At 44.8% G+C, this 14,004-nt stretch overlaps 1 protein-coding gene across 1 annotated transcript in view; it reads right to left on the bottom strand.

The window, feature by feature from the left end:
• LOC119400018 (protein CLEC16A homolog) overlaps positions 1–14,004 on the bottom strand; it is a 68,707-nt gene that overhangs the window by 34,661 nt on the left and 20,042 nt on the right. Inside the window, exons 7-12 of the mRNA XM_037666927.2 lie at positions 13,066–13,128; positions 10,013–10,133; positions 8,490–8,676; positions 8,229–8,279; positions 5,652–5,765; positions 770–1,025 (exon numbers count right to left, since the gene is read on the bottom strand). Coding sequence (XP_037522855.1) covers positions 770–1,025; positions 5,652–5,765; positions 8,229–8,279; positions 8,490–8,676; positions 10,013–10,133; positions 13,066–13,128 — 792 coding nt within the window. The remainder of the gene's footprint in view (positions 1–769; positions 1,026–5,651; positions 5,766–8,228; positions 8,280–8,489; positions 8,677–10,012; positions 10,134–13,065; positions 13,129–14,004) is intronic.

Raw genomic sequence — 14,004 nt, 5'->3', positions numbered from 1 at the left:
TGAACACCTCATTAGTATTCAACACCTCATAGAAGCTGATGTTTAATGCATAATTAAGGAAAGTTATTATTGCCTTTATCGACACCATGACTAGATGTCATACAACAGACGTCTAGTCTGTAAAGTTAAACAAGTGTTCTAGTTATACCGGCGCGAGTACTAATGACATCTCCATCTTGGATGTGGTCGAGTCTGTACAGCCGCCCAATTTTTTAACCTGAACACGCAAGCGTCAGCGGCCGAGTTGATAAGCGCCTCATAACGGAGCTCAGCGGAGAAATGAACGAGAATATGCGCATGTGCGTAGTGAGCAGTCCTGTTCAGCTGCCTTCTGCTAGGCTGTTCCGGGAACTGGACACCACCTCCATTTCTTCTGTGCACCTTATCGTCATATTATCAAGTTATAAAGAAAAGGTAAAGTGGTCAAGCTTGCGATGGATAGGAAGTGATGTACACCCGCTGATTATGCTACGTGCGTAATAGCTTTTTTTTTTGTTTCATGTGCTTAATGCAGCACTTTCCCGAGGCAAAAAAGATATCTGCCACTGCAAGCCAAAAACAGGACAAAAAAGCAAGAACAAAAAAGCAGGTGGGGTTGGGTCCATTTTGAATAACAGCCTGGTAGAACAAAGCTGCACCACACTGTTCACTGCGCTCAATCATATGGTGCTTATCGACTCGGTGGTCAAAGCTCGCGAGTTCAGGTTTAAAAAATTGCACAGTTGCACATGCACGCAGCACACACACATTCGGTAATAATCGAACTCACAGTCGGTCGAGGATGCCGGCTGCGAATGATCGCCGTCTTCGGGGTGACAGGGCACCGACGGGTGAAGGCCGGGCGGGTAGGCATTGGTTGGCGTTGCCGCGGCCGAACTGTTAGCATGTGGGGGGTCGCCGTGGCAACCCTGCTCCTCGGCGCTCATGCCGACCTCGCTCGCTGGTGCCACGGACGTCCATGTCTCCAGGCTCTTTTCAAGCGTCTCCTCGGGGGCCACAAACTCAGGCTCGCTGCCCAGGTCGCTCTGTAGACCAAGTATCAGACAAAACTTGAAGGACGCCTAAGCTTAGCCTTCAAAGGGCCCCAATACCACCACTGATAATTTTTTAACGTTTCAAGCAAACGCGCATACCGAGTTCAGAATGTCGTCACAATCAACAATGCGAAACGTGGCAGTACTACGAGCAGCAGGTGTGCCACAAAATAAAAAAAAAGAATTCTTTGTCCTCTCCGGGCCTTTTGGTATCCGCAGAGTTGGCCGTGAGGAGGAGAGGCGCAGGCGAACGGTGTGTAGTGAAGGAAAGAGCGAAACGAGCGAGGACCACTTTTGGATCATCAAACGCATGTAGCTACGCTATTATAACACCATTTTTGAGAAATTCTTGTGGCTGCATGTTTGTTGATGGCTCGCGCACAACTGCCACACCACAACTAAATTTCGATCTCTGGGTGATTTAGGGGCCCTTTAACCCTTTGTGGCCCGTTATTGTCCCCTGCCCGACAACACAACACGGCCGCAGTGGTCTGTGGTCAGGCACTGCTGGACAAGTTCTTTCGGGGTTGATTCACGCATGCATTTTCTCACTACATTATGCGCCATCCGTAAAAGAGTAAGTGAACTCCTTTTACTTGAACTTTGAGTCTTTTACCTTTTGTACCTGAATGGATGGAAGGTGGGAAAGGGTTTCGGACCACAAAGTGTTAATAGCGGAACGTAACAGCGTTATTGGGTCTACGACTCTCAGACATATAATATAATGTCCTGAAACATCTGAGCTATCCCCAGAGCCACTGCTGAGGGCACAGGGTAAGCAACTAATTCGGTGGGTAGCAGCATAGAATCACCTCCGCCACCGGTGGTATTTGCGGCCAAGGTTGAGTTTGGTTCCAGCTCGAACCCAGACTTTTTAGATCCATTGAAATTTTTCTCCCACGGACAACGTCAATCTTTCATTCACAACCAACGCTGCCAACACCAACACTGACACCGGAATTTCTGTGACATAGACTCTTTAACAGTATCACCTTATTAACAATAATTTCTGCAGTTTCACATTCCAAAACCATGATATGATTATGAGGCACCCTGTAGCGGGGGACATTGGATTCATTTTTAACCACCTGGGGTTCTTAAATGTGCCGCTAAATCCAAGTACATGGGTGTTCTTGCATTTAGTCCCCATCAAAATGTGGCCCCTGTGGCTTGAAATTGAACCCACGTCCTCAAGCTCAGTAGCGCTAGTGTGAGACAGACCAACAATCAGAATGCAGTCAACAATCGCAAATATCCAGAAGAAAATACAAAAAAACTTTCATTTCTCATTCTTGATTGGAAAGCAAAAAGTTGTTGGGAAATATTGGTGGGATAGGTGGTTAATCATTATCATTTCGAAGGCAGCGCATAACGTTGTCATGCAGAACTCTCAATACTGCTTGCCGCTCGTTTCATCAAAATCAATCAAAACGAGCTTGCCGCTTGTTTCATCAAATCAATACTGCTTGCCGCTCGTTTCTAGCAAAAGCTGACCACCCTTTAGCAATGACTCACTGAAGAGTTAGCATCAGTTGTATTTGTGGAAGGTGACAAAAGTTGGTTACACGCAGAACTTCTGTATCTCCAAATTTTGCAAATCTTTCGAGATACAGAAGTTCTTTGGATATCATACACGCTACCAACCCTTTTAAATTCATTTCATAAATTACAAATTGATTTGCAGATAACTTCTGCACGAACACTGCGCGAACATTTCATCAATCCATGCTCACATAGTAAATAGGAGAAAAATATTGCTTTCTTCATTCTTTTTTACCGTTGTGGCTGTTTTTTTTTGTTTGTTTTGTATGAAATTGTATAATTTTTTGGATATATTTGTATTCTGAATATTGTGTTCTATATGATTTTCTTTTCTTTTGTGAAACTGTGCCATCGCTGCCTGCATTGTAGAGGTGGCTGTGGGCCTCCGTCAAGTTGCTTGTGTTTCAAGCAACTTTTACCCGCAGTCTCCTCCATCGTTGATGGAAATAAAGAAGTTATTATTATTATTATTATACAGAATTTGCAAAAAAAAAAAAAAGAAAAATCAGTAGTCCTAGCAACAAACATGCAGCTGTTGCAACATCACCTACAAGTCTAACAGAGCACTCGTTACATGCTCTAAGCATTGTTTATTTACATATTTACTTGAAATACGTTCAAGAACAAAACAATTGAGAGGAGTGGGGCAGAGATGTAACCACAGAGATGTAGAACACAAATGTGCAAAATAAAGGTACGGATAAAAAAATTCACCTAGAAGAGATAAAAAATACACAAGTATATGTACATTCACAAAAAAAAAAAAAAAATCACACAACCTTAGGTAGTACTTTCACGAACGAGCCACGATTTACAATGCTGACAAGGAATTCAAGAACGCGATTCCACTTGTTAGGGGTGTGTGGCAAATAAGAATTTCAAAAATCATGTGACCTGCCTGACATCGTTTAATTTAACCCCTTAACTGCTTTGGACGAGCAGAGCTCGTCCTGCCCAAACTGTCCCCAAACTGCTTTGGACGAGCAGAGCTCGTCCTAGCGGAATAGGTACTCCCCTCTAGCGTTCTAGACAAGAGGCGCTCTTCTACAGCTTAGATTGCATGTAATCCACCAGATGGCAGCATTTACTTGGCAATTTATTTTTCTCCAGCGGAAAGAGCGCGGTTTTTGTATGAAAAGATGGCTTGCGGTGGCGGTCACCCATGATAACTGGCTCGTCAACACGAAAAAGAGGCTTTTCATTTTCCTCATCTTCTTCGAGTGATGATCATTCGGATACAGATGTTTATCTTGTGTCCGGAAGTGGAGACAGCGAAGGCAATGAATTGAGCATCTCCTCCGGTGATGATGAAAACAGCTCGGAAGCGAACATCGCGAGTGCTTGCCAGTGGATCCTGCTTGATGTGGACAATCCTCCTGGGAAGCCTCCTCGCTTTCCATTCTTGGCGATTCCAGGCAAGACTTTCAACCTGTCATTGCCAGATGACATTATGGAATATATTCAGCAGTTTCTTCAAATGTGCTTCGTTTGCTCTCGGAAGCGAGGAGAAAACGGGAAAAAATTGAGCAAGGATACTCGATCTTGGTGCACGAGCTGCAACAGGCCCCCTTGCGTTATTCCGTGTTTTGATTTGACTAAGTATGTGGTACAAATAATTTTTTCAACATCAAGAAGCTGCTTTTTCGTACAATCAGATTTGAAATCATCAATAAAAAAAATAGGCACTTTTGGTTGGGAAATTTTCAAAAAAATAAAGCACTTAAGGGGTTAAAGGATGTGCCTTGCTGAGTAATAAACCTGCATGCCCTGGCTAAAAAGAAAGTTGGGCTAGTTGTTTCTGATGCATCTTCTGTGACATATACCGTATTTACTCGAATCTAACGCGCACCTTTTTTCCGGTAAAACGAGTCCAAAAATTGCATGCGCGTTAGAATCGAGTACCGAAAAAAAAAAAAAAGAAACTCTGTTGTCAGATTGCCATCGGCATTTCGAAATGGCCGCCTCCTACGCGCCTTGGCTATTTCTCGTGTGCTGAGGAGATTGTCATTCCGTTCTGCGTTCGCATCGATGGCATGGAAGTGCCGACTTCAAATACTCGACGAGTGCACCACGATGCCGCATTTAAAAGAATAGTTCATGTGCAGAGACGGATGGAAATCAGGCCGCATCGCGGTCGTTCGGAGTTCCTGAAACGTGCGTGCGAGACTGGCGCAAACAGAAGCAGAAGATTTTTTACAGCAAAGCTTCACGAAAAGGTTTCAGTGGACCAACGCAGGGCCAGTTTCCCGAAATTGAAGAGCATTGACAGCGAGGAGGTGGTGTCCGACAGTGACGAGGACTGATCCATTACGCGACTCGTATTGCCACCGTAGTGGTGACAGTTTTAGCGGCAAGGCCTGCTTTTTGACTTTGTGTTTTACTTTTTTGAAATTTTAGTTATTTAAAACACAAATACTTGTTCTTCTGAATGCGCGAAGTTTGACTCCTGCGGACTTTTTCTGTTCTTTTCTCTCACGAAAAATGGGTGCGTGCTGCAATCGATGCATTACTTTTTTTTTTTGTTGCGGAAAATGGGTGCACGTTACAATCGAGGGCGCGGTATAATCGAGTAAATACGGCAAGTTGCATATGAGATATATTTAAGCTATATAAGCGTGAAAATCTTGGGGAAAAAATTGTTTGGACAGGACAGAGCGCTATGTCCTGTACCAACACTTTTTTTGGGGGCTAGTAACTACAGTAGACTTTCGTTAAACAGTACCTCAAGGGACCAGGAAAAACATTCTAATTTTAAGGGTTCTATTTACTGAGATATAAACAGGGGTGCAGGATTCAGGTATGAAACCACTCATGTTGTGCTCCGTTTAAGAGATTTCCGTTTACAGAGAGTATACTGTGTACGTAGCTGCATGCCCTAGTATGTAACCAGTTGCGAAAGCGTTGCACAAGAACATGCTTTTGTACACAAATTCCGGTTCATGAAGCAGAAACTCTTTATCATAGACACTGGAATCAAAGCTGATGCAAAGAAGTCAGAAAAAGAAAATTTACAAATAGAATAAAAATAGTTAGAAATAGAAAAAGACGAAGAGCGTGATGGAACAGAACAATTACCTTGTTTGAGGCAGAGTCGTCCTTGGCCCTCGCGGTGAACACTTTCATGTCTCGGTTCAGAATAATGTTGGCCAGCTGCCTGACTAACGGCTCGTGGGACACTATCAGGAACACCTGCACATGTGAACATGAACATTGAGAGTACACTGCTACGACACACTTGAACCCCCGACCGCTGCCAAACTTAATGTAGCCCTCCTTTTCGACTGCAAATTTCAACAAGTGCATTTCTTCTTGGTGACACCGGATCAACGGTGACTGACTGTCACTTATCCCGTTAATCGGGTTGGCAATCGCCGGGCGGATTCTAAGGGCTGGCGTCAAGGCCCTCCGAAAACGCACCACGAAAGCGCGGACAATTTAGAGTTGGTCCTTTGGTGCGCCAGCGAACGCCGGTTGTGGTCCAAAGACCGAGTCAGAGCCGAGAGTCGATAACACAAACGAAAACGAAATATATTCTCAGTTAAGGCAATACAAATACAGTAGAACCCCGCTGTTACGTTCCTCACTGCTGCGTTTTCCCGGCTGTTACGTCGTTTTCCGCCGGTCCCGGCATAGCTCCCATAGGATACAATGTATTGGGAACCCCGCTGTTACGTCGTAACTGTCGGACCGTTCCCGTATGATACGTCGCGAAGTGCGCCCGGAGCCGACTGAGTGACTACCAAAGAGAGCGGCCATGGTGCATTTTCACGCAGCTTGGCCTCGTTTGACCGTAATATTAGCCGCATGAGAGGTGCAAGCAACAGAATCTTTCAATTGATGCAAACAAAAGCATGGCCTTCGAGATTCAAATTGCAAAGATGGCGTCTATGACGTAACTGCTCGCGAAAGCAAGGCCTTCGAGATTGGCATTTACTATTGACAAAAGCATAGCCTCTGAGATTTGCATTGCACAAACATGGCGTGTATGACGTAATTGCTTGCGAAAGCAAGGCCTTCGAGATTGGCATTCACTTCTGCCATCGCGTATCGCGTTGGCGTAGACTCATCATCATCGTTATTTGTCGGAGAACGGGAGGAGTTCGAGCTGGTTGGAGCTCGCATGGTCGTGCGTGCGGTTCGCGGTCGGACTCGCCGCGCCGGTCGTGATTGCGTGTGCTTAGTTCTTTCATGCCTACAGCTGTTGGTGTTAAAAAAATCACATACGTTGATTACATTTCTGTGGATAAGGCCGTCCTAAGCTCCGCGTTTCTATCCATCGACTAGATCGCGGCTGAGCGCGCCAATTTTCGTGCTGCTCGTAAGAATTGAAATAAAATTCTGTACCACTAAATATTTTGCCGTTTTTCCTGTTTTTCGGCTCTTACGTTTCCCGTCTCTTACGTTTATTTCCTACGGTCCCTTCAAAAACGTATCAGCGGGGTTCTACTGTATCACAAACACGTGCACACTCGGCTGGTACCAGTTACAACTTCACAATATAACTCAGATGGTGTTTACACAACGGGAGCTAAACAAACAGATCACACGCTACAAATGCAATCGCATGCATTACAACTATTCAATGACCGTTAAAGTCCTGAATGTACAATGGCGTATCCAGTCCGCAATACTTGGACGGTAATCGAATGCTTCTCTTCAAGGAAACACTCACGCCAGCTCCAGCGTTGATCGTCGTAGCTCAACCGTCGTCGTGACTTGTCACGGCTCACACGGTGTCGTCATCGGATTCTTCCAAATTGACGATCGACTGACCGCACACCATCATAAACACGTCTTCTTTGGCTAACGGAGCCACACGTAGCATAACTTCACCATCCGGGCCGACTGACTCGCTCACTCCTTCACTGACTTCTCGACTTCTCCCTGACTGACCGTCGTCGCACGCTTTTATCCCTTCTCCCCCGGTTTCCAGAAGCGTCGGGAGAGTTCTTCGGCGTGCAGTACAGCTGAGGCTAGAGAAAGGGCGAGAGCTTTCTCGTAGGTTCGAATCGCGGCGGCATCGCTCGGGGATGCGTCCCCCCTTCCTTCTAGAAACATCCAGGTTTTGCCGGGCGTTTGATCGCGTTGTCTGCGTCTGGCTCCAGTGGGTGAGGACAATGCGGTGCGCCGGCGTCTTTTGATGTTTGTTTTTTTTTCCTCTTTCGCGCTTGTTGGGCGCGCGGCTCGCGCCGTTCTGTCTCGCAGCTGCTTGAAAGCGGCCGCGCGCGCGCTTTATAACACGCTCGTTTGTGACACTGACGAAGTGCCACGGTGTGAGCATGACACTGCATAAACTCATGCTACAATTACAGTGGCTCTTTTCAAACTATGCTTAGAGGAGCGTCACAGTAGTGGGTGGTAACAAATTTTGATTCGTAGAAACTGAATCGAATTGAAAGTACTAAAAATTTATTTCCTATCTGATATTTCTGTCTGAAAGCAGACCAACTTGACGAATTTTTGCAGTCAGCATCCTGCAAGAGGTGCTGGAACGTAAGAGTGGCAGCTAGGGAAACGGCAAAAAAAAATATTGGTAAAACCAATTGATTAGTTGATTAATTGACTGATTACTCGTAATAGCAACACACCAGTTATAAGCGCCGGAATGATAAAAAAGGGGAGAGTCATTTGGCAACATTTCATCACACTCACCTGTGACAGGAGGAACAAGGAGACTATGCTGCTGACTTTCTTCCGGTCGTCCTGCAAGAAGTCACGCCACGCCGGTCACGAAAATGACAGCCTACAAGTCGGCACAGCAAACAGACATGTGTGAAAGAGCACGCGAGGATGGACGCACACGTCAAGATATTCTCTCACACACATAACGGAGTGGAATAACTTTACATTATTCCTGACCAAGTATCGTAACTTGCAAGGAGAAAACGCCATTGGATCACAATGCACACTCACCGCTAGGCACGGGTGGGGTCCCTGGACGAGGGAGTACACGTAGAGGGGCACCAGGAGCCGGTTCAGGAGGTGGTCGGTGAGCACCGCATTTAGGGCTTCAATGCGAAGGCACAGGATGTCGTTCACGTAGTGCAGGTGGTCCAGGTGCTCGGCAACCAGGTCGGACAGACGCGTACTGTTGCCATGCCTGCGCGTTGAAGAAAAAAGACACGGTGACACACGTGCTTACGTGTGAAACATTGCACAGGACACACCTAATGCTACAAAGCTCACAAAGGCTCCAGAAGGAACCATTAAGGAGAGCCATGAATGACGTTCACTAGCGAAATGTCGCCGAACGAGAAATGTTGCTGGAAATGTCGTCTCGACCAGCGGACTTGTCTTTGCTGAACAAAGACAATTCCCATTGTTAAAGCGTCTGCTCCAGCGCGTTCCTCACTTGACCACTTCTCATAACTTCAAGCCCACATCTGCTCCTGAACGACTGTCTTGTTAGTACATTTACTTATGGAACCCCCCCCCCTCCCTTCTTTTTTTTTTTGTGGGAAACATATCTTGCCTCTTTCAGCAACCTGCATCGCTTCGGTTCTGCATGGCACGACCTGACCCGTCTTGCCTCAATTCCTGGTGTATTTCTCGACACTTCATCTTTACGAGGTTCTTCTAACAAGATTTTACTTTACACGATTGTTTGTGTGCCACTGCCACTGCACTGCAGTACTGCCGTTGCTATCAATGCTATGGTACTGTTGTCATCGTACACATCACAGCTGTGACGTCATCGCTGGTGCAAACATCACGCCAGCATCATTATGCTGTTGTCCTTGTCATCTTTTTTGCAACGCTGTCATCACTGCTGTTACCATGACACTGTCACCAATGGTACTGTTGTACAAACACGGTCATTAAGCCTGTCAAAGTGCATCACATCTTCAATCACACATTGCGACAGCCTTACATGTATCTTGGGTTTGCATTCCAAGAAGAAGTGCGGCACACAGGATGGCTGGGGAACAAGAGGAAGACCTTCAGCTAGTGAGCAGAATCTCGGTACGCTCTCGGCTGATCAAAACCATCAAAGCTATTGCTACGTGGCATCTCAATAAACAGCTCTCGTGGGCATAATAATAATAGTACATTTATTAATTATTGAGAGTTGTGACAGGATCATTCCAGGCCACACTAATACGATACAATAGTTCCGAACATAAACAGGCTGCCTGCCTTTCATGGCTATTCAGAATCACACTGCCATTTGCAAAAGTGCTATTCTGACCCAGCGAGGTCAAGAGTTTGTTCTTGGCTTGTTTACCTTGTTTTCAAGTCGTTACAAGATTGCAGCTGTGAAATAGATTACAAAAAAGGTGCATATGTATCACTCAAAGGATGAAACACGAACAAAGAAAGGTGGAACGATGTTCACCCAGGCTACAATCAAATAACAGAATGCAGGTGACGTCGTCTTCCTCGTGTCTGTCTAGGAAACTGCTATCCAAGTAGCCCGGAAAGATAACTACACTTACTCGGCGTGCGTGACACAGCTGTCCAGCTCGAGGACGTGCTTGCCGATGAAGTAGACGAGGTTGGAGAAGTACGGCGCGGCCGTCCGGTCGCGGATGAACTTCAGCATCGCCCTGTCCTCCACTGCAGATAGAGAAAGCCGGAGGAAGGCGGAAACGGGAAGAGAAAGAACGCAGCGTAACAGACGTCATCAAAGGGAGCAACAACGCTTCTGAGGAGATGTTCGAGAAACTCTAGTTTTTAAACACTCCGAAAAACTGGCAACAAAAGTGGCTTAATTTGCAGCAATAATGAAATTGCACAGTTGAAGCTTTACTTTCAGAACAAGCACTGCACTGTTTCTGCCATGTCCTCCTACGTAGGTGCGTCTATTTGTCTTCGACGTGGATCGCCTCCTGCCGTTGTAATCTCAAAGCCCCGTACAAAATTCATTTTTCCAGTCTAGATCGTTGTACTGATTAACTGCCTCAACTGAGACGCCAAGACTGAAGAACACAAATATGCTAAATGTGGCTGAAAGATCCCAATACAGGGCTGTTATCGTAAGAACTCTGTGATAACGACCTCTACAGCTCATATGATAACAGCTTTTGCATAGGGGTGTTGTCATCCCAACACAATGAACAAATCAGTCGACATGCACTCTAACCAAGAGCGATACATTATACAGTGCTGTGAGACCACAATATGGGACTACTCTTGCAACAGCCCTTCAATACTGCGATAACAGCCCCTGTACAGAACTGTTAACAGGTCTACGCTGTGATAATAGCTACTAAACAGTGCAGGGCTGTTAACAGAATGTACTGTGCTGTCCGATAGGTTATCACAATACAGGGCTGTTATGGTAACATCCCTGTTTTTATGCTTTTACAACCCTGTATTGAACACATAAATTTTGTCCTGTCTAGATGTACCCCTTGATAACAGCACTGGTAGCACTAATAACGCCTCGGTAATACTGATGAAAACTCTGTCCTGATAACAGCTCTGCCCTGATACAGCCCCGTAGTGAGTTTTCAGAGCCCTGCATAACATAAATTTCACATAAAACGGTGGAGTCTTTGCAGCAGTCGGATAGTCACGTGCAGTGCCACCGAAACACTGTCACCAGTGCAAGATAAACACACCCCAGTGTCGGATTTCAGGTGTGGTGCAGATCCTCCAATCTCGAACAACGGGGACGTTTCATGAGCATACAGGGTCACAGGTGTGATCACAATCGTGCACATGCCAATTCTGTCCTTCATTTGCAACAAGCGTTACTAAAGTCACATGGCAATGCCTTTCACTATGCAACTTAGCAGGCGCTAGGAATGGGCAGTGATGTTTACGCTCGGTGGGAAAGGGTAACACAAAGGAACAACAGGAGACGAATGATGCTTAAAGTTTTCAGAAGCCACCTTTGAAGAACTGTCTGTAAATGCGTCAAATTTACACATTACATCAAGGCATTTGATATCCTATTGCGACAAAAATAATGCCATATGTTGATTTATGCGTTTTATAGCAATTAAAGTCTTAAGTAAATTGTAATTGAATACCTATTTATCCTGAAGTGGTTCATGCTCTGTTTTTGCATAAATAGAATCAAACCTCAGGCTAGAAATATAGTGCAAATTCGTTTTCCGTTATGTTCATTTGGAGCAACAAAAGATTATCGTTACACTTCTGGTGTAAGTATAATTGATAAGCAATGAAAAATATATTACGCTTCAAGTGTAGGCACAAATTTTTTGTAGAGCACAACTGTGACGTAATCTTCAATTAGTTTTTAGGAAGAAAATTTGCTAGAAAATGACATGATAATATAAAGACCGCGAGTTTTAATCTTAATGCTAATATTTACATTAAAATTGAATTTAACACTGCAGGAAGACAAAGCCTCGTTATGTTTCAAGTCGCAGCTTTTTTTTTCTAATCCATCCCTCCTCTCACATTTCTCAGAAATAAAATGCCTCTATGAACAACTTATTGACTAAATTAAGCAAAAAATTAATTTCTCTATACATCATAAATAAAAAAAACACAGCTATGTTATGTATGATATGACCATCCCAAGTGTGTGACTTACATGTGGTTGCCGATAACTTTGACACTTCAATTCCTATTCACGTACAGAAAAACGCATTTGGCAACTTTTCATAATACTGAAACGCTGCTTGAAGAATAACGAAACAAAGGAAACAAAACATGCAAACAGCTTCATTCGGATATCTTCTTTTAGGGAAAACAAAACATAAACAAAACAAAAACGTAAGCGAATGTCCCCGGTTTATGCAAATTAGGGTCATGCAACAACAATGACGAAAACCAAATCTGTGCCCTCGTGGTTCTGGTGACGATACACACAACAGAAGATGCAACAACGATATGCAACAGACACACACTGTCAGCAGCGGCATCTATAGTCGATTACAACCTAATAAATACAAGCTCCACCCCAGAACTGCGGCCCCTCTGCCATTCATCTGTGCAAGGGTGACATGCTAGGTGGTTTCCATTTTAACCGCAAGTACTTTTTTGCTGCTAATGTAAATACTATGCATATTATTAATTGAAAGTTCTTCGTCCCTACCTATAATATTTCATTTCCCTGAGCAGTGATGTCGGAATCACTGCTGAATTTTGCTGGAAGCTCAAAGTTTTCGACCGAAAACCAGCACCATGAAGATGTGTGTGTATAAGAAAATCACCTAACTGAAATATAAGAAAGGTGCTTGACATCACGGAAATGAGTGAATGCGATTGGATGGGGCATCTACACAAATTTTTCTCTGGGTGAGAGAGTGATGGCTGTGGGCAGAGCTTAAATTTATGCTTAGGCTGTAACCAACTATAGCCATAAAAAGAATGCGAGGCCTCCAAGCCCTGCCCCCCAAAATCTTCCAAAACTGCGGAGACCAACCGAATCAGGAGGTGTCATGCAGCGCGTGTGTGGTGTATGTGGACATCGTCAAGTGGTGAGGTGAGGGTTACACCCAGCAAAAGAAGGTATGTACAACAGCGATACGTCGTCTGCCTCGCGCAAGCAGCCGGCTTTTTGTATGCTTACCACGTCCGTTTTTTCTCTTATGTTTGGATTGCAGCATGCCCTCGGGCCTGCTGGCATTAGCTTCTGCAACGGGATGGATTCCGAAAAAAGAGAGAGGTATTCCCCCCTGAGCCGCCTGCCGACTAACGGCATCGCTACACAAACGCTTTCGAGTCGTATTCGACTTTTGAACCGCAGACGACAGTTAAAAGAAATACTGGGGCGAATGTAACCTACCTATTCGATTCAAATTACCATTCATCATTTTTTCGTTTCGTAAATATTCTGAGCAACGCACTGCTCATGTTCTTGCATGAAATCTCGAGCAATCCCGAATTGTACGAAAGTCATAGAACTACGAAAAAGGAATCTTTACGTTAAGCTGGCCCGGGACGTCTTCCCGTCTGTCGTTGGCAGTTCAGCCGTCGAAACTCGGTTCAATGTACCAAGCAACTAGTTCACGTTGAAACACTGTTCACACAAATGCATCAACACTAAAAAAAACTGGTTAGTCAGGCCACGAAGTCCAGACTAATGGTTAATAGAAGACAGTATGGCACTGAAACGAACCGCAAAGACGTGACAAGCACTGACCGCTACGCCGTTCAGGAAGATACCCATAAATTTGAGCAGCTACATGTCAGAACGTAGCGAAAGGCTGTCAGCACAATGCAACTTACTTTACAGCGTTACTGATTTACAACTGCCCCGAGCGTCACGGTACTGGGGTATTGTGTATTTTCGATTCCAGTACAGCAGTCACTGTACTGATCCTGCATTTCCTACAATACCTTCTCTATTGGATGTGATAGTCAAGTTCAAAAGTGACAACACGTGTAACATGTGCTGCTGACGTTTAGCAAAAAAACAATGCATAACAAAATGCCCAAGCTCACTAAAAAAGAACCAATGCCACAAGCACAAACGCAAAACAACGAAATACAAAACGAGACAAAAAAG

Source organism: Rhipicephalus sanguineus, chromosome 7 (assembly GCF_013339695.2).
Source record: "Rhipicephalus sanguineus isolate Rsan-2018 chromosome 7, BIME_Rsan_1.4, whole genome shotgun sequence".
Taxonomy (NCBI): domain Eukaryota; kingdom Metazoa; phylum Arthropoda; class Arachnida; order Ixodida; family Ixodidae; genus Rhipicephalus; species Rhipicephalus sanguineus.
The sequence above is the reverse complement of the archived record's forward strand: the minus strand, read 5'-3'. Positions and strand labels throughout refer to the sequence as shown.